Source organism: Anopheles merus, unplaced genomic scaffold, assembly GCF_017562075.2.
Source record: "Anopheles merus strain MAF unplaced genomic scaffold, AmerM5.1 LNR4000324, whole genome shotgun sequence".
Lineage (NCBI taxonomy): Eukaryota > Metazoa > Arthropoda > Insecta > Diptera > Culicidae > Anopheles > Anopheles merus.
The window spans coordinates 1-20,247 of record NW_024427904.1 but is presented as its reverse complement, the minus strand read 5'-3'; the positions used below and the strand labels follow the sequence as shown (position 1 = coordinate 20,247).

Sequence of the window (20,247 nt, the reverse complement as noted above, 5' to 3'; positions counted from 1 at the left end):
CGATATTACCATTATCTTCACACGAGCTACATAAGTTTTATATTCCGCAGCATATTGGATTTGGATAGCGTTTGGACATCAAGTTTTTCGTCCACGGCTGCAGCTGACCTCCATGCTAATATAATGGAAGAAACCCATGGAATGAAAGAAACTTATGTGATAAAGTGACAATATGCAGTGACAAAACGATGAAATGTCGAATAAAAGTATTTGTGGTGAATTTATGCATTTATTCCAAGAAATATTAACACCTTCTGTTGTAACTTAACGAAGATCTAGAAAATGCATATAGAATGAGAAAGAGCAATACAGCCATCTCTGTCGATTTGTTCGTTGAGTTTGATATTTTTCGTTAAAAATACCGGCAAAATTTTAATTTTTAACGAAGCATTGACGAAGCCAGGAAAGCGTTACGCAGTGTTGTAAGCCCTAAAATTACTGCTGTATGGAAAGCTAAAAGTAATACTTTTAGGCATACTTTTAACGGTTTCTTAACGGGATTGTGCTACTTGGGATGTCCTCTTATTCCCAATTTACGCTATGAATGAGAGGCAATAGCGTGTCTCGAATATATGCGTGTATCAAATTTAGACGGTTTCTGTAAAATTATTGCAAATTTTAGTTTAATTCCGCTTGAAGTGGTAGGTGTTAGCAACTCCATCAATTGTTGGAGTTAATTACAGCTAAAGATTCCAATGTTTTACCTTAAAAAATGGGATTTAAAATTCAACCAAATTGCAATTTATGTTGTATTTGACAATTATTGTGTTAAATCAATTTGCTCAAAGAACCGTCCCAAGCGCCACAGATTAAGCTTAAACGACTGGAAAATTGAATATCTATATAAAAAAATGAAAGCTCCACAGCTTCATTGGTTTGATCAATAGATGGCGTATTACAACTCATCATTATATTGCTATCCTGTTCTTGCAATGTGTTTCGACAAGTTTCATCTTATCATGACCTATATAGCCTTATAACTTTCCCAAGTGCCACAAATCCACTAAACGACCACTAAACGGCTTCTAAACGACTCAAGCACTCTACCTAAACGGAATATAGAAAGACTTCGTTTAGCAGACGGCAAACGACTCATGCATTCTAAAAATAGCAAAAAAGCTGGTGGCGCCATCTGTTTGTGGGATACTCAACCAGTTGAGCTTCCTCGCTTGGAGGAGAGCTTTCTCATTTCCTCTGTACTGTTGTATGGTTTCGCATTGAAGTTATGCATCGCTAGAACTAGAACGGCGATACGATTGTTTAAATACTAAACTCCAAAGGAAACCACCAGTACTGAAGCAAGTGAGATTTGAGTAATGGTCGTTGGTGTTGATACCCACCCTACCCGCAAATTTCCGTTAAATGCCTTCTAATCGCCTTGTAATCGCCGGCGAATTGAAGGCGATCAGCAGTGCATTTAGCAGTAATTAAATGCCTTTGAAATATGTCAATGAAAAATTTCGCTTTTAATTTGAAATTTGAAATTGCAACTGTCAAAAGAAATCCTTACAAGCGTCTTCAGCACTGCACTGTTGTAGTGTTCCCAGATATGAGCGTGAGATTCGATAGCACGATTTACGTGTTATGATCTCTTGCGTTAAGCTCTGAGCTATTTCACTTTATTAAAGATGGTCTACATTATTCGGTTGTTAAAGACCAACTCATTGAAAGGTGATAATATACCAAACTCATTTCGATAACTAAAATAAAAGGAAAAATGAGATACATATTTCTCCCATCCTGATAATGAACGGTGAACATAGTGTAATTATTATGTTTTTTTAAAAAGGTATTATTTTAATTTCGCTTCACATAAATTTTGTTTAAAGTAATTATAGTAAGAAAAAAATAATTTAAAAAGAAATAAACGCAGAAAAAAGATCATAAAAATCTGGATTTGAACACACGCTTTCTCGGTTCGGAACCAAAAGCGTTGTCACTGCTCTATTTGGCAGTTACATTGGTACAGGTGCAAATTCAGTATATAAACAAGCTAAGATGGCGGTAAGCTATCTGTTCTCCTTGAATCAAAAAGTTGAAAGATTTCGAAGAGAACCCGTTACAGCCGTGAAAGTTTCGGTTGAAATCTTTATTCGCCTTCTAAGGCGACTAAGGCCTTAAATGCCTTCTGAATGCCTTCAAAGCCGTTTAATGCTGGTAGGGCATGTATCTGACCACACGACCATTCATATAGATTTTTGCTCGGAAAGTTAGAAGGCTATATAATAGGTATAATAGCGAAACACATTGCAAGAAAAGGATAGCAATATAATGATGAGTCCCATCTATTGATCAAACCAATGAAGCTGTGGAGCTTTCATTTTTTTTTATATGGATATTCAATTTTTCAGTCGTTTAAGCTTAATCTGTGGCGCTTGGGTTCTGAGCAAAAATCTATGTGAATGGTCGTGTGGTCAGATACGTGGGTTTCAACACCAACGACCATAACTAAATTCTCACTTGCTTCAGTACTGGTGGTTTCCATTGGAGTTTAGTAATTAAACAATTGTATCGCCGTTCTAGTTCTAGCGATGCATAACTTCAATGCGAAACCATACAACAGTACAGAGGAAATGAGAAAGCTCTCCTCCAAGCGATGAAGCTCAACTGGTTGGGGTATCCCACCAACAGAGAGCGCCACCAGCTTTTTGCTATTTTAGAATGAATGAGTCGTTTGCCGTCTGCTAAACGAAGTCTTTCTATATTCCGTTTAGGTAGAGAACTTGAGTCGTTTAGAAGCCGTTTAGTGGTCGTTTAGTGGATTTGTGGCACTTGGGGTCAAATTCAAAATATCGCGTGTAACGAAATCGCGTATATCAAGTATGGTGTATATCGGGGAATGCCTGTACACATATGATGTGCGGTAAATTATCACCAACACTACGAAAGGTAAATGGTAAATTGTCTTTAAATGTTGACGAAGCGTTCGTAGTGAAATGGGAGAGGAGTGCACAAAAGCTCACTTCGAATCCGAGCACTGTTGGCGAGTAAAGGACGGGTAAAGAAAATGAGCGAGATGCAGCGATATTCGAACGTCAAAAACCCGCGCCATGTTGTACGGGCAGGCCAGCACCCGAGGCTGCTTGTTGTCAAACAGCAGGGACAGCAGCAGAAGTGCATAAATATTCTGAGCAGGTTCATCACACCGAAAAATGTTTGCTGCTAATTGTGCGCGTGTGCTTTAGCTGGTGCAACAAATGTTACGCTCGTTCGTTTAGCCGGTGTTGGAAAGTGATTGAAATTGTGTGTGGTTGAAAAACAATCCGCAGAACCACAGGAAAACATCGGACATCTTGCTTGCTGCTGCTGTTCTGTGCTGTGCATACAGTACAAACACACACACACACATACCGACACACGCACGCACACCGAGAAGGGGGCACATACCAGCACATACACACACACACACACATTACATCGGCCATCATCATCGTCATTGTTGGTTGTTCCCTTATTTTTGCTCACCCATCGGCAAGCCAATTCCGCTGCATCCGTGGTCTGGCGCGGATGATGGAGGTGAAGTGGGAAAGATGAGATGAGAGGTTCGCCCGATCGTTCTCCGGAGTTCTGTGTGTCGAGTGATATTGTTGCCGTCGTTGCCTTCCCCTGGTCCGCTGGTGTTTCGGGTGGTGTCTGTCTGGCTGCTGTGTGGTTCTCATATTCCAAGATGTCGAGCGATCGTGAGTGAGGCGGCACATTAAGCCAATGTGGTGATGCGATTTGATGTGAATTCCACAATATTGTGTGCGCGAAAGAGGAAAATCGGATACTGTGTGTGTGTGAGTGGTGGTGGTGAAAATGTAAAGTTGTCCGGGTACGTCATTATCGATCCGTTTCCGTTGCTTACCGAAAGCGTACAGTGCGTGATCGTTCTCTATTCTGCTGCTTCCGCCATCGCGGGGCTGGAATTGATTTCCCTCAAATGTGTACGTCCTGGTAGGCGCTGTGTTTCGGTTTTCGTCGTTTCCGCGCGTTTATCATCGCACAAGTTATCGAGTTTTCGTGTTCCGTTTCGGTTCGACCGTCCCCGCACCATCCCCTGTTTGCCATTGCCCGTACTTCCCGTCCCGACACTATACCCGGACAGGGCCTTATCAAACCCGCTTCCAACCACCCCCTTTCTGAAACACAGCACAAGTGTGTGTGTGTGTGCCGTCTCGCCCTTTGGCTGGGATTTACTGCATCGATCGCAGTAGCCAGTAGACAGTGGAATAATGGGGCAAACCCCCATCTGTTTGTGCCTTTGTGACAGCGAGCCTTTGCCAAGAAGCATTGATTAAAAGAATCCATTGTAAATGTGCATCCACCATCCTTTCGCGATTAGTTTCATTCCGAAGCGCACTGTGTGGTTGTGTATGCATATTTAGCGAATGAATCAACACCAGCTGGTTCAGTATCGACAGGAGCAGAAAAAAAACAACAGCACGGCCACCCTTTGCGAATCATCGACCAGCGCCATCGCAGCAACACCGCTGAACGAACCCTCCGGCGGTCTTTGCTTTAGCAGCTGATGCGCAGGCAGGTGAACAAGGAACAGTAGGCTAAGCAAGAAGGAGCAGCAGCAGATTAAACTGGCCAAGAGGAAACAAGATCATCGCAAACAAACTCGAACCGCGCACTCCTCTCTGTCTCTCTCTCTCTCTCTCGCTCTGGTGACGATGATGGGCGTGGACGGCAGCACCCGGCGCTAGAAAGGAGAACCGCAAACGCTATAAAGACACACAGACACACACGCAAGTGCCTAACAGGGAGAGGTGGTGCCGTCGAAGCATAAAATTGTAATTATAATAATGGTCGCGGCCAATCGATCGAACGTTGCTGCCGGTGGTCGATTAGAACGGAACTCCCGTACCTATTAACCTCGGTCCGAAGGTGCCGAAATTGGGGACGACCGGTCTGAGGGGCGCGGACACCGCGGTTCGAATTGATATTCCTCTAACACCGGTGAACGACGCACCCGCCGGAAAAGGGAAGCCCTGCTTCGAAGGGAGTTCGTTCGGAACAATAAGCAATAATACATTTAGAGAAAAGGAGATAGGAGCAACAGTCGAAATTTCCCGGACCGAAAACGGCAAGCAATACTGCAGAGGAACTACACAAACACACGCACCGGGAATTTAATTTCGAGCGACATTTGAAGCGACCATCGCCGCCAGACCGTCGGCCCGAGGACCGAAAGGAAGAAGCAGCAGCATCGGAACACAGAATTCGTGCGACGTTTGCAAATTGAGTGTGCGAAAGAGAGGGAGAGAAGCGGCCAGATGGCGACGACGAATAAAGAGGTCTACCACGAAGGCTGGCTCATCAAATCGCCACCGACGAAACGTATCTGGCGCGCGGTGAGTCACCATTTATATTCTCTTTTGCTGTGGGGTGTATGATTTCCCACTCCTCTTCTCCGTTCTAGCACCGTCTTTCAAAGGGGTGGGGGTTAGGGGGGCTTTATATTTTGCAATAGGATTTGCGAGGATTCGCGAACGCCTCCGGTTGTAGCTGGTAAGCAAGCAGGCTGTGGCGGCCGTCCTTGACCGGTGGACCGGTGGAGATGATCGGAAAGGTGCCTGCTGCTACACACACGCATAACCCGTCTTTATCCAACAATTCTGCTTGTTTTCTTGTAGAGTAGGCGCTGCTGAAATTAACACCAGAAATAGAAGTGTGACGGAGCGTGCATACGCACACACACAGAGAAGTGATCGCACGAGATGCCATGGGAAATGATGTTTGGAAGAAAGCGGACCATATGAAATGTCTGAATTGTGGGACAAAATGATAAGAAGATGAAGAGGAGGAGGAGAAGGACACAAACGAAACATGCGACATTGGACCACGAGTTGTCGTGGTCACTTTACCGCACCCCAACTGGGATGTGTGGCGCCTTTGGGACAGGGCCTTTCCCCATATTTAATTGATTTGAATGTCAACCCAGACAATCCCACGGCAATTAAGGGCTGTTTTATGAATTAGCTCACTATGGAAATGGAAAAGAGAACGAAACTCCATTTCTCAACGCTACAAATGAAAACTTTGAATCATTTTTCACTGGGGTTTGGAAAATTTCGGGCTCAATCAGGTCTCAATCCAGCTCCCCGTCCATCGTCTTCTAAAGCTGTCTCCATTCCGTTCGCCGGTTCCGGATCGACCAAGCCGGAGAACAGTACCTCTAATTAGCTACCCATCATAATATCCGTGTATTTAAGAAAACAGCGAGAAAGGGAAAAAACACACACACATTCTATTGGCGTTGGTTGTCGAAATACGATCGAAGCAGGAACGATCGAGCGTGTGCTGTATTTTTGTTGCGTGGTGCGTTCATCCCTCCCTCGGCGTGTGCGGCATTTGCGCCCTGTGATCTTGTTGGCCGGACCCCGCTGCGGGATGACACTCTGTCTCTTTCTCGCTTTCGCTCTCTGTTTTCCATCGACGATGATCCGGTTCGATACTCTTCTTGTATCCGCGACTGGTGGATAAATCAGGCCCACCCAGGTAGACCAGTGCGCGCGTACTCTCTGGCCTGTTGTCTGGTGATGTCTAAACCGTCCGAGAGCTGATGAGATGATCTTTGGCGGGGGTTGATTAGCCTGCAGCACACATGGGTGTGTAAGCGTTTGTTTGAGATCTTAATGTTAGGTTGACATAGTTAAGAAGCTGCATTTTTATACTTTTTGTGTTATTTAGGTATAATTTAACACATTTCTATTTTTTAGGTGCATTGTATTGGCAGCTATCCCGGAACCAGCTAGAGCGAAAGGTGAAATAATACACCAGAGATGACGGATCAGATTAAACGATATTCGAGTTGAAAATTAGATCTCGATTGCATAAAAAAGTATTGGTGTTTGTTACATCGATGGAATGAGGGAAACCCGCATTGGTTCAATTAAACGCCATTGCAACGGAACCCCTGATATAACACAAGCACGAGCAAAACAAGGAACTTTCCGCACTAATATTGGAACGCTAATCCGGCTAGGATGACGAGGCGTCACAATCGCTTTGCTTCGCTAGCTCACGAACAAACGATAGCGTAATGAAGCCGTTTTATGTGCCCCATAATCCGCCACCTCGTTGGCCGGTCGGAGCAGTGATGAGACAGTTCCTTCTTGCCCCCTTTTTTTTGGATGATCGCTATCGTGCGACAGCGATGATAGCCGTGCCACCAATACAATTGCTACTCCCTGTTGATGGTTGAAGGCCAGTCGGCTGGGGCTCGTCTGCCGCTGGCGGGTCCGACCGCATGCATAACATTGCGCTCTCGCGTTCAATGAAAAATTACTAGCTCGATGGAGATGAGACAGACCGTTGAAGAGAAGGGATGCACACAGTGCACATTCGACGCAATTTGGTGTGGCCTCCTCCGTTAGAGAGTGGGGAGGGTGGGAACTGCTAAATCGAAATGAACGGCGGTAGATAAACAAACGCGCCGTTGTTGTTTGGTTGGCTGTGCATTCGCGGTGGAAGAAGGGGTGGTACACGCAATTTCGGTGACCTTTGGTCCGATAACTTTGCTGCTTTTTTACGCATCTTTTTTTGTAATGGAGCGGGGTGGGTTAGTTGGTGGTTCAGACATCAAGATAAAGTGTTTTAAATTGAAATGGAACGCTCCTTGGAGTTTGCTTGAAAGCACTGAGCGATTAGATAATGTTGAAGGCGTTACTAGTGTATATTTTAACATACATTAGCTACAATGCTATATAAGGTTAAATTTTAGAGGCAAGAAATTATTAATAGGATAATTTTATGTCTTAGCTGGACAATGTAACTGGGGTCAAATTCAATTTGTTTAAAAAAAATCCATTTCCCAATTCGTTTCCATACAATATCAGCATTTCAATGTTATTAGACAGTTCAAACACATTCAACTAATATTAAACCGCAGACAGGCTTCGCTCCAAATTGTCTCTTAATGCTGGCGAAGAACCCATGTGACCATCATCCTCTTAGCTTTCTCAACCGAGTATCGTCCATGGCGTTGTCCCCCTAAATTGGAATTGGTGCAGAAGAACGTATGCGAAGCGAGATGAAAGATCACACGAGAGACGCGTTTGCGTCGTGTGCGTTTTGTTGTGTGTCTCGATCGCGCTGAAGACACACAATTTTCGGAACCCCGCTCCACACTCGACTCGATTTGTAGCGCAGATCAGCTTAATTAGCCGCTTTCATTGAGACGCTTCAGTAGGAGCTTAATTCTCTTCCCCATCCACATGGCGCATGGACAAAGGGACTGTCGTTTATCTTCCAGAGTCAGCCTCCTATCAGATTGGGTGCGGCCGTTATCTCACATCTACTCAATCGTCTACAGGCACATCCACTCAATTACATTTGGAATGTGAATGGTGGTGTGCTGGCTTGGCTGGCGAACGCGATCATCATCATCATCTGCAATGGAATCTTGGAAGGCTCATCCTTGCTTCGGCAGCTTGGAAAAAAACAGATTGCCCTTATGTGTGTTTACAAAGTGACTGGACCTCAGACCTCTCTCGCTCGCGCACTTACTGGGCCATAACTGACCTCCCGCGAACACAAAACCTTTTCATAGATATTTGATCACGAACCTGTGCGAACGGTTCCCTGTTTATGCTAAAAATAGCTCCGTTTAGCGCGCGCTCTCCCCCTCCCGCACTAGACAAACTGGACTGATCTCCCCACTACCGTTTATTTTTCTTCTCCAAAACAAACCCTCCAAAACTGTCGAGAAGAGGGGGGGGGGGGACCCGCATGTTGTCGTCCATTCACTTTTCGAAGTTTTACAGATGACACGCGAGACAGTTTTCGCGGCGCGCTCATTCAAGTTAACCGTTCGCTTCGGTTTGGTTCGTGTCGTTCGCGCGCGCGCGCGTGTGTGTGTCCGTATATCTGGTCAGTGTATAGAGGGGTTAGAAGGAGGACACATACACGCATGTTTTGTATGTTGAACGCGCACTCGAGTGGGCTGGCCAGTTTATGCTGATGTTGGCAAAAGAGGGAGGAGAGTGTGCCGATAAAGCAGAGTGCGCGCGCCATGTTCGTGCTGTGAATGGGTTCGCGTTGTGAGTGTGGGAGAGACAAGTGCCTTCGATAGCTCAGTTGGTAGAGCGGTGGACTGTAGAGAGAGAGATGAACGCAGACAGTAGAAATCCATAGGTCACTGGTTCAAATCCGGTTCGAAGGAGAGAAGGGAAAACTTTTTTTGAAGCGCTGCGCGCTTTTGGGGTAGTTGTAACATGTGTGTGGTTGCTACGGGAGACCGACCGACCACCCTATTTCTCTTTGATCGCGTGTGTGTGTGCAAGTTTTTTTTGTGGTGGTTTTGTGATGTAAACATCGCTTCCTGCGATCGCTAGGGGTTTCTTGGAGAATCATGTGACCAAACAAACGCCGCCATCTTCGCCAACACCGGAAACGCAGTCGATGTTGTCTGTTTCTTTCTTTTAACGCGGCTGTGTGTGCTGTTGTGTGGTGTACTACGCCCAGTTATAATCGCCCAGCGGCACCTTCTTCCCATATGCCGGATGATTCATTGCATATTCTGCGCACATGCACATTACCTCCCGTGCCCGCAACATAGTGAGGAGCGTGCCGTTTTTGTTTATCGATTTCTAACACGTTGGCACAGTTGTTGTCAGTTCTCAGTTTTCAGCCGATTTCCAACAATGTGAGCAAAAATTATGTCATCCTTTTCCGAACCGATTTCCTTATGCTGTGTGTGTGCCCATATTTGTGGTCAACTCGATTTTGTGGCTGTTATTGTTTTTGTCGCAGCCATCTCGGGCGTCACCCACATGCCATATGTCCATATGTGGGATGGTGTTCCTCCCCCCCGGGGGCGTTCTAGAGTTGTCTCGTTTCGACGCCCTGCTAACTGTTGTCCATTTCATTTTCTCCATTGCAGCGATGGCGACGGCGCTGGTTCACGCTCAAGCAGGGTGAGCTGCCCGGTCAGTTCTTTCTCGAGTACTACACCGATCGCAAATGCCGCAAGCTGAAGGGCATCATCGATCTCGACCAGTGTGAGCAGGTGGACGCGGGGCTGCGGCTCGACCGGCAGAAGGAAAAGTACGCGCACATGTTCGACGTGAAGACGCCGACCCGCACCTACTATCTGGCCGCGGACACCGAGGAGGACATGCGCGGCTGGGTGAACTGTATCTGCCAGGTGTGCAGCCTGCAGGAAACGCAAACCGTGGACGATCGGCCATGTAAGCAATTTGCTGTTTGGTCTTTTTCATTCCGTGCTACCAACTCTAACCGAATATCCTCGCTTTTCTGCATTGTAGATTACAACATCGGCGCAATCAATATGGCGGATGCGGTCAACATGGCGGACACGGTGGTAGAGACGAGGGCACCGACCCGATCGACGAGCAACGGGGCGGCAGCAGTAATGGAAACGGACGTGTCAAACGAAACCGAAACGACCATGCTGAATCATTCGGTGGTGGGAGAGGCAGCCGCAGCGGATCCGTCACAGCACCATCACAACAGCCAACAGGCGGCAAAGCGTACACCACCGGCGGCCTACAACCCGTACGGCACGTACCAGAACGAGGAAATGATGGGCTTTCGCTCGATGGACTACACCAACCGGGAGACGATCATTTGCGAGGCAAAGCTGGGCCAAACGGTACCGAACGCGGAGGCGTACTCGAATCTGGACGTCATCATCGAACGCTCCCAGTCGTTGCGTGGTAAGCCGACGGCGAAAAATGGCGAACCGTCCAGCTCATCGACAATGACGAACGGTATCGGTACGGGTACGGCCAGCTCGATGGGGCATCATATGCGTACACAGTCGCTCAATATTGACCATCAGCAGCAGCAGCAGCAGCAGCAGCAACGTGGTGGTAAAAAGATTCCGGAAAATCTGAAACTCTCCGACCGTTCCCCGTCGACCAGTGCGTTCGATAGTGGGCCAGAGCAACCGTCCCCGGCCCTGAGCACCTCGTCCGGACCGTACATCCCGATCAGCGAGTGCTACTCGGGCAGCCCGGTGACGCCGCTGAACTCGCTCGATCCACGCTTCTACGAAACGCCGCGCAGTCACACCAACATCGGCTTCAATCTCGTCAACAACGAGCAGCCGTACTCACCAAAGAGAAACAACGTCGGTGGAGGGCCGCTAGCCACCGGGCCGTCGTCGCTTGTGCTGGGGGGAACGGGAGGAGCCGGTAACACAGTGCCAAAAGGCATTGGTCCGAGCTGCAGTGGTAAATCGAGCCCGTCCGATTCGGAGAGCGTGTTTACGGACGATGAGTGGACTGCTGGGTCGCCGAGCGATGGAATGCGTGGTGGTCGTGAGGGAGCTACGAACGGTGGTGGTGTTGTTCGTGGAAGTGCGGGAGGTGCTGGTGGTACGATCGATAGAAGCACCCGGCCGTCGGACAGTTCGATCGAGAATGATGCGGTCGGGTGGACGTATGTGCAGCGCTTCTCCAAAGTGCCCAACACGGAGGAGAAACAGCAGCAGCAGCAGCAACAGTTGAAGCAAGTGCAAGGTGCTAGCGCTGGGAATGCCCCCGGCGCTCCACCAAGACCGCCGAAACGGACCAGTCTGAACTTGGAGGGTATAGAAAAGTGAGTAAACATTTAAAAGATCCTTCAAAATTGAAGAAATGTTCTTGATGAAAGTATTGTTTTGAATTTCAGAACCAAGGACATAATATCTTCCGACACGGAGAACGTTTCACCTGCCATCGGACCGAAAGAAGCAAGCGCGGTAAGTGTTGCCCGAGGGACTAATATAGTGATGTGCTCTTTGGAACGCACCCACGACTCCGACCCGACTGCGGCTATTGTTAGTCCGATTCTGACTCAGGCAATATTCGAGCCACTATTTCTGCTCGGAGTTGGAGTCGTCCGAAGTTGTTCGGAGTTATTCGGAGTCGTCCGGAGTCTTCCGGAGTCGTTCGGAGTCGTTCGGAGTCGTCTATAGTCGTCCGATGTCGTCCGGAGTCGTTCAGAATAGTTCGGAGTTGTCCAGAATCACCCGAAGTCGTTCAGAGTCGTTCGAAATAGTTGGGAAACGTTCGGAGTTGTCCAGAGTTGTTTGGAGTTGGAATCGTCAGGAGTCGTCCGGAGTAATTCGGAATTGTCCGGAGTCAATTGGAGTTGGAGTCGTTCGTAGTCGGAGTCGTCTGGAGTAGTCCGGAGTCGTTCGGAGTCGTCCGGAATAATTCGGAGTTATCCATAATCGTGCGAATTCGTTCAGAAACGTTCGGATTTGGAGTCGTTAAGAGTCGGCCGGAGTGAGTTTACCGAAGTTGGAGTCATTCAGAGTCGTACAGAGTCGGATTGGAGTCAACAGAAGCCATTCGGTGCAATGTGCGACTCCGACCCCAATCGATACCGGACGACTCTAGACGACTCTGACCCCAACCGATACCGGACGACTCCTGACGACCCCTGGCGACTCCGGACGAATCCGGACGTATCCGGACGTATCCGGACGACTCCGACTCCAAATAACTTCCACCTCAACTGAAATCGGACGACTCCGGATCGCTCCAACTCCAAAGACTCCGGGCGAATCCGGACAACTCCGAACGACGCCGGATGACTCCGGACTCGGGACGATTCCGAAACACTCTGGACGACTCCGGGCGATGCTGGAATCGGTTCCTAAATTATCACAGTCGGATCGGAGTCGCCCGGAGACATTCGGAGTCGAGACAGCTTTACCCAACACTAGACTAATGAGTCGCAATGACCTTTTCATGACTTCCTTACTAATCTTTTTTTTTTGCTCCTTATTATGATTCTCCTTAGCACATTGAACAGTTCTACGATATTCCACGCTCCCATCAGCACCCGTACACTGGCAGCAGTATGCACCTTCCCGATGGCGATCTGCTGTCACCATTAAGCCAGTGCGATCTGGTCGCTTCCAGCACACCAAATCTGATCAGCGATTTCGGGTCGGGCAGCCAGTGCGGTACGCTGGGACGCCCCCGGCCCCACTGCTACACCAATGCTGCCCCGACAAAGATCGAAGGCAATGTGTTTCGTTTCGATTTCAGTGAACAGGTACGCATACATTTAAAGATAACTCCTTTTTAAGTGTTTCAATAATAATCATTTTATTCGTTTATTTTACAATAATAATACAGTCCGACGCATCAGCCCCGGCCATTAATCGCCGCTTAAAGCCACGCTCGTCGTTCGATATCACCAAATCGATCGAGTCCGTGACGCAGGGCGTTAAGCAGCAGATGTCGCTCGGTGGCGCTGGTACGACGGCACCGCCAGTGCCCATCCCAAACGGTGGCAGTGCTAACGGGGGCGGTCAATCTGCCAAGAGTCCACCGACGGTTGATCGTACGCGCAAGCCCGCAACTCCAAAGGTAGCAAACGATCGAGCTGCAGCAGCAGAGAAAAGGGGAAAGAACCGATAGAAAGTGATTTTAATGCTGTGCTCTTTGTATTCCCGCCAGATCGGTACTAATTCGATGCGTCGGAAGGGTGGACCGGTATCGTTAAATCTCGCCTCCAATCAAGCGACCGAAAGCACGTACGGTAACACACAGGATGCGAGCATTTCAATGGTAAGTTGGAAGTACAACTCTTGTTGCCTCTTTTTGCATTAACTCAACTCTTTCGCTTCCTCTTCACGTGCAGCTCTCGGTGATATCGCCACGCGCTGCCAGTAAGAACGAAGATCGCCTACAGTATCTCGATCTGGATCACTCGAACAGCCCACAGAAAGGATCCAACCAAAATGCCATCTACTCGGCCGGTCCTAGCAGCAGTATCGTCGGTGCAGGACAAGGAGCATCAGGAGCATCTGCGGCGCACGGTGGTGGCAGTAATGGAAAAAATCACCACCACCAGCAACAAAACCACCATCATCCGGTAGCGTCGACCAGCTCGCTATCGCACGACAGTACCGGCGGTCATCACGGTGGCACATCTGCTCGGCATCATCGGGACGGTGGCGAAACGGGCACAGCGAAGCCCACCATACAGACAAGCCGCACACCGTACACGACGGTCGATTTCGTTAAAACGGACGCGTTCAATCGGGTCCGCGCCGACTCGGAACTGACGCGCGCACAATCCCGCCTAAAGGATCAAACGTCCTAGATGCGACCAGCACATATAAAACGCTTTTCGTCGAAGGGTGTGTGCGCGATTCATATCCAACACATATTCGGTCTTCCGCATTTCATTGGGTGTCGCTTTTTCCAATTTTTGCTTTTGCTACAACTCCAATTCCCTCGAATGTTGGGAACACGGGAACATGATGGACTCGCTAACATATACGCACATGGAAAGACTGGTGGAAATGTAGCACGGGAGAAGGAAACGGAGCACGAATGGATGAAACTGAAACACTATTACTAGAAAAGGATACACAATACTACGCTAAGTGCAATTATTGCAAGAATTTCTGCCTTAACCCTACTTCTTCCTACTTCGTAAGCTTTTCATTAGGGAACAGTTTGCGCATTGCGCAATTACTTTTACGCAACTAGGAAATATCAAATTCATTCTCTATCTTCCAGCGAAAATACATGAACAAAAAACAGAAGAAACATATTGGAAATATGCTGTATACCGGTAACAAGCACATTATAAAGCAGTTTAGCAGAAGCACTCTAAACAATGATATGGACGCGTGGCCTCCCCGCGCCCGTATGCCTGTGATTTCGAAACACTAGAGAAGGAGCGTACGAAAACGGGAACAGTTTGGTAGAGATCGAGAAAAAAGAAGGAAATTATTTACCAGAAGGAAGAGGAAGAGGTAGGTGGAAGCATTTACACGTAAAAGCGAACGAGACGCGATCGGTGATTGCATTTTTAAACCGCAATTTAAGCATACAGCAGAACCGGTTGAACAAAATACGGCGCTGTAAGATTAGGATAGGGCGATTACGGATAGGCATCCAATTATTATTATTATAATTACTACTACAACGTGAGTAATAGACGACAGCACTTTCGAGGGGACACACACTCAGAGAGGCACAACGAACACACAAACCGCGTGTTTGCTTGTTGGTGGAGTGGAATCGGTTTTGCTTCTTTTAAAGCAAAACGCTACACAAAACCAGCCGAAAAAAAGAAGCACAAGTACTGTTTCTTTCGCATTTTTACTAGTTCTTACCGTTTTTTTATACCTTTCTTTTGACATGACTTTTCATACCCGTGCATCATTATACAACGTGTACTTGAATGTTGATATTTTGTCTCGCAAAGCTCTTTACACTTTAATCGCTGGCCCCAAAAGCTGTTAACAGAACACGCGGCAAACAATCTGCGTGTTGTTTCCCCCCATTTTCCACCCTGTTTTTTTTTTTTTTGCTCTCCGTGGTCCCGTTACTCTCGTTAGATAGAACGTTTACACAATGTTTACTCTTATTTAGCGCAAATAAAACAATGCTACTGGACACTTTGAGCAGCAAAAAAAAGAAGACAGTTTTCTGTTAATTCATTATGATGAAAATGAGAAAAAACAACACACCATGCCGCCACCAGGAAGTGTTTCTTTCTGTTTTGTTTATTGTTTTTTTCTTTCTTTTCAAACGGTTATTATACGTCGACATACATTTTGTTTTTTTTGTATAGTAGAATAGAGAGAATTGTTCAGGAAGGGGGACGATGAAGCGACAGGGGCTGGGCGTTGGAATTAGCGAATTACACGGTTTTTTTCTTATTTGTTTGATTTTCCCTACGCGAGACCCTCGCTCTAACACTGTTACTGCATTATACTGCCACTACTGGAATGTAGAATCTTACGGACGCGGAATGTAAGACAGGAGGGTTTGCTACTGTGTATTATCTCACTTTTATAGACGCATTATTACACTAGACAGTAGGTGTAGTAGGTAGTAGTATTCGCTAAAGATCGGTTGACGATGATAAACCACCATTGCAGGTGAGCCTTATATACTGCACTGCACTCCCTTAAATCTAACAAATAGATGTGTACGGTTGTTTTCAGGTTCTAGCGCGTGTGTCACACAACCCACTCTCACAACTCCGCTCAATGAATAATGTAATCCTTCAGAAAGTCTTGCTGCACATTGCTGCAACGAAAGGCGCATGACACAAAACAAAACAGCTTTAAAGTAACACACCACACGAAGTCGTCGTCTAACTTCCGGTACGCAGAAAACAAACAAAACAACACACTCTACACCCACAAAAAAGCCAACAACTTAACGAAACAAACAATCTCGGTAACACGTGGGATGCTTTCCCCCCCACCCCCCACCCCCTACACGAAGCGCAAAACAATTCGGGGGGAAAGCAGCAGGAAGCTATCAGGAAGATCATCTGCTAACCATTACAATCGTTTCGATCTTAGCATTTGTGCTTGTTACCAACCACTCTTCTAACTACTTCTTTACTTTCACTCTCTCGCTCTCTTTAGGATCTACTGTGAGCAGGCTACTTCACTGCAAACCACGCCACACCATTCTTCGCCATCCCCATCGATAACCATTACTTTACCACAGCTTGTTGTGGTAAAACTTGAGATCAAAGTGGCCCCCACCCGGCTGGCTGCCGTTCGAGTGCACCGACTCGTTGTCATCGTGCAGGCTGCCCCGCGTGCCCGACTTCCCGATCGGCCGGTTGATCTTGACCGAGCCGAAGCCCTCGTTCTCCTCCTGGTCGAACTCCATCTTGCCGCTCGGCATGACCGCCGCCCGACGCCGAACGAGATGTTCTTCAGCCCGGTGTTCTGCTTGGTGTAGCGGGCCGGCTTCCTGCTGCCCAGCACGCCGTAGTCGCTGCCGGCCGGATGCACCGGCGACGCCTGCTGGCTGACAGATTGAGGCGATAAGGACTGTTCCCGGTGCGAGCCACCACCACCACCACCCTCCGTGTCGTCGTGCAGCTCGAGATGGTGCGGATGGAAATCGTACGGATCCGGGTCGGGACCGGGCTCGGGCATATCGTCGTACGGTAGCGTTTCCGGCTGGTCGGCAAACTTGACCTCCAGCCCGTGGTGCGGCGTGTAGCGCGAGGCGTCCGGCTCATCACCACCGGCACCGAGCTCGACGCAGCGCTCCATCTCGTCGGCCAACCGTTGATCGAGCTCCTGCTCCTCGCCGACGCCACCGTCGCCGCCGCCGCCCTCGATCGAGTCCGTCTCGTACCGGTGCTGATGAGCGGCATCGTCCTCGGCCTCATGCCCATTGCTACCGTTACGGCAGCGTGTCCATTAGCAGCATTAGCGTTAGCGTTAGCGGTGCTAGAAAACGGGGAGGTGGGAAAAGGAAACATTTGCCACAGGAAAGAAAAGGACAGAGAGAAGGAAGAGAGAGAGAGAGAGAGAGAGAAAGCGAAAAAAACCAATTCCAGTCATAGTGCGCTACCAAACCACGCTACCCAGCTACAAAGTCACTACTTTTGCACTACTCTAAGCGGAAAAGGAAGAGCTGCCTGCGGTTGATGAGCAACACACTTCAAATGGTGATACAAACACATCCTTAAACGAGCAAAAACGAAACCTTTAATTAAACAAACGACATACAAAAACACACACAATAGGAAGGGAAGAGAAAAGAAAACAGACACTTTGCGTAACAAGCGAACAATGTGCGATTTTATTCTGTGTTGCTCTGCCGTGGGGTGCTGTTGGCCACAGCTCGGCACAACAATTTTTACGCGTACACAAACACAACACTTGAACGGAACCGAACCCTGCCTGAACAGGAATTGCACTTGGGAGTTTAATAAATTACTTTCAACGATTTTATAAACTTTCTGCAAAGCAGATCCGAAGACGACGAACGAATACAGTGAGCTTAATATTAGGGGCAAAGGGCCGTACAACTTAAAGTAAATCCTGCTTCGACCGGGGAAGATTTAATTTAGACACGGTACATTAATTGCTACTGGTGCTTAACACGATATTAGAGTACGCAGGTATCGCAGTGTGGCTAGATTTCGCAAAGACCTAGACGAATTTTAAATACACGAACCATCATCGGGGTGGGTAGGGGCAAACCAAAGACATACATTACAAGCCAATCAGTGACCTCCGGCCTTTGGGTGAGTGTTTTTTTTAGGTAAAATTGCTGGAAAGAAATAAAAAGTAAATAAAAAAAACATGTATAAAACAAACAAAACAAACAAATGGGGTAAATAATGAACAGAGAAGGGAAACAACTGTTTGAAACGAAAGACAAAAGCGTGCATGTAAGCTGATGATCTTATGTTTGCTAAATAAGCTACCGTAAATGGTGTGTTTTTTAGGTAGCAGGGGGTAAACTGTTGCTCGTTTGTTGTAAAGTTGCCCAAAAATTGAATATTACCTGTTCGGTTCCGTTGAAACTGTTGTGGGGCTGTTGTGAATTATCTGAAAAAAAGAGGATATTAATTATAATTTATTGCGAATATAAATAGAAAAATGTTAAAATTTATTGTATTCAGAACACAAAAAAAAAAATTTTTTCAATTGGGGAAACTTTGCAGTGCTAAATTAAGACGAAATGTTGATGCAAATTGCATACCTTGGGGCGGATTTAAATGCTGTATCCAGTATGCGTGACAAACCGCCTAAAATGCTGCAATCTGCATGGCACTATAATTGCGTTACGACATTTTGCACCTCTTGTTTGGTTTAGTTTTGATAAAAAAGCAGTTAGCAACAAGCATAAACCGAAAAAATGAGAAGCTGTTAGAAGCCTTCTCCACCTGCGGCTAATTAATTCATAACGAATATTCAAACGTTCCGAAATTGACAATGAAAATGCAGCTAACACGGCGGCGGGCACAAGGCATAGTAGAACACACCGTTCGCGTGACCTCATTACCAATGTTCCCGCTGAAAGTGAGAATCGTGTGTCTCGTGGTCCACATTTGTGACATGCTGTTTAAAGTTAAATGGCTTTAAAAACACAAGCTGCACACCATCGCACTGCACTGCTGCTCCTCCCTGGTTGCGTGTGGGAAAAAACTAGGTTCCTTCAGAAACAACCATCAAGCGTCCAGTTTGGCGTTTGCGTGCAAGCGTTCGCAGTGTATTTTAAAACCGAGCCAAGCAATGAGGCCAACTACTTTAAAAAATGATCATTTGCGTGAAAAACTGACCAACGGCGGATAGATTGCATGATTGTGGGTAGTTGTACGGGAGAGCTCCAGCCAAGGGTGCAGCAGTTTCTTCAAAATTGGACCACAACAAACGATCAAGAAAATGTGCAACCGCGCAATCAAGGACATAACTGGTTGCCATCGCAAATCAAAGAAATGTTTCTGACCTGAAGCAATTCCGCGCAAAAGGCCAGGGATCAGGAGGATAGCCTGCCCTGCTCCACAAAAACTGAGCAATCAATCGGGCAAATCAAGAACCTTCGCATAACGTACGAGGAGTTCCCATTAACGATCCAAGCAAAAAGTGGTAATTTTCTTTCCTTTGAACCATCACACTTTGCACAAGTAAATTGCAAGCAGTGTGTGTGTGTGTCTGTGTATGTGCCATGTTTGCTTGCTTTGCATGTATCCGATCTGATCCTATCGCAAAGTCGATGCAGTCTTGCGGCCACAGTTCACACCTAAGTTAGCACGAGCAGTTCCGCAAACCGTGCGCCCGCCGCACGATAACGAGTACTTTAAAGCGAACGCGTCCTTGGAAGGTTGTTTTGGAAAGGAAAGCAAAGGGAAAAAGGAGCGCAAAGATTTATTACCACCAACATGGCCATTGGTACGCTGACGCTGGGCAGTAGTTAGACTATCGGATGCATGCGAAACACTGCCGGCCGGGGATTAGTGGGCGTTTAATTGAAATGCAACTAGGCGGACGTCCTGCCGGAAGAGGCCGGAGGCATGTGTAATCGATTGCCGTGACAGCAGCAGGCGTGGTTGGTTGTGTTGGTTTTGCATAAACGATGAAGCAATCAGATCATTACAAAGTGATGATTTATCAGTATTGATATGCAATTTTACAACACAGTGATGCCTTTGTAAGGCAAACCTTCAAGGGAGAAACATGAGGAAACTACCTAAACGGGTAGATAACGACCCAAGTGACATTTGCTCGATAATGTTTTTCCATATCTGCTCGATTAGTATTCGATACGCCTGAAATTGTGGATTTGTGTGTGATCAAGTGTGTTGAAAGCGCTAAGATTTGGCGTGTTCGTAAATTAGACTCTCTTCTATCGATGGACTATGCCGTCGAGCTCATTTAAATTCGTAGCTTTGATTTTTCATGAAAAACAAAATCGAATTTTGTGTGACGTTGTTTTATAAAAAATTCGATACTATTGAAGTATAAAATGGCAACATGACCCACAATAACGATAGGAAACATAATTTCCG

At 47.0% G+C, this 20,247-nt stretch overlaps 1 protein-coding gene, 1 long non-coding RNA gene and 1 other non-coding gene across 5 annotated transcripts; 2 read left to right on the top strand and 1 right to left on the bottom strand.

The window, feature by feature from the left end:
- Positions 1-3,085: 3,085 nt before the first annotated feature.
- Positions 3,086-14,318, top strand: LOC121602157 (protein daughter of sevenless-like). 3 transcript variants are annotated; one of them, XM_041930914.1, is made up of 8 exons: positions 3,086-5,339; positions 9,872-10,178; positions 10,257-11,553; positions 11,626-11,695; positions 12,745-13,002; positions 13,086-13,319; positions 13,410-13,520; positions 13,594-14,318. In XM_041930914.1, the coding sequence occupies exons 1-8, from the start codon at positions 5,262-5,264 to the stop codon at positions 14,056-14,058; spliced, it is 2,820 nt and encodes a 939-aa protein (XP_041786848.1). In that variant the 5' UTR covers positions 3,086-5,261; the 3' UTR covers positions 14,059-14,318. The 3 variants fall into 3 exon arrangements, with proteins under 3 accessions (XP_041786848.1, XP_041786850.1, XP_041786849.1); XM_041930916.1 differs by lacking the exon at positions 3,086-5,339 and adding an exon at positions 8,769-8,859; XM_041930915.1 differs by lacking the exon at positions 3,086-5,339 and adding an exon at positions 8,866-9,634.
- Positions 9,052-9,151, top strand: Trnay-gua. The gene is made up of 2 exons: positions 9,052-9,088; positions 9,116-9,151. It is a non-coding gene; the product is annotated as a tRNA-Tyr (tRNA).
- Positions 14,319-17,508: 3,190 nt separating the features above from the next.
- On the bottom strand, positions 17,509-18,580 carry LOC121602158. The gene is made up of 2 exons (XR_006006305.1): positions 18,243-18,580; positions 17,509-18,005 (listed from the first exon to the last, which is right to left on the bottom strand). It is a non-coding gene; the product is annotated as an uncharacterized LOC121602158 (long non-coding RNA).
- Between the last annotated feature and the right edge of the window lie 1,667 nt (positions 18,581-20,247).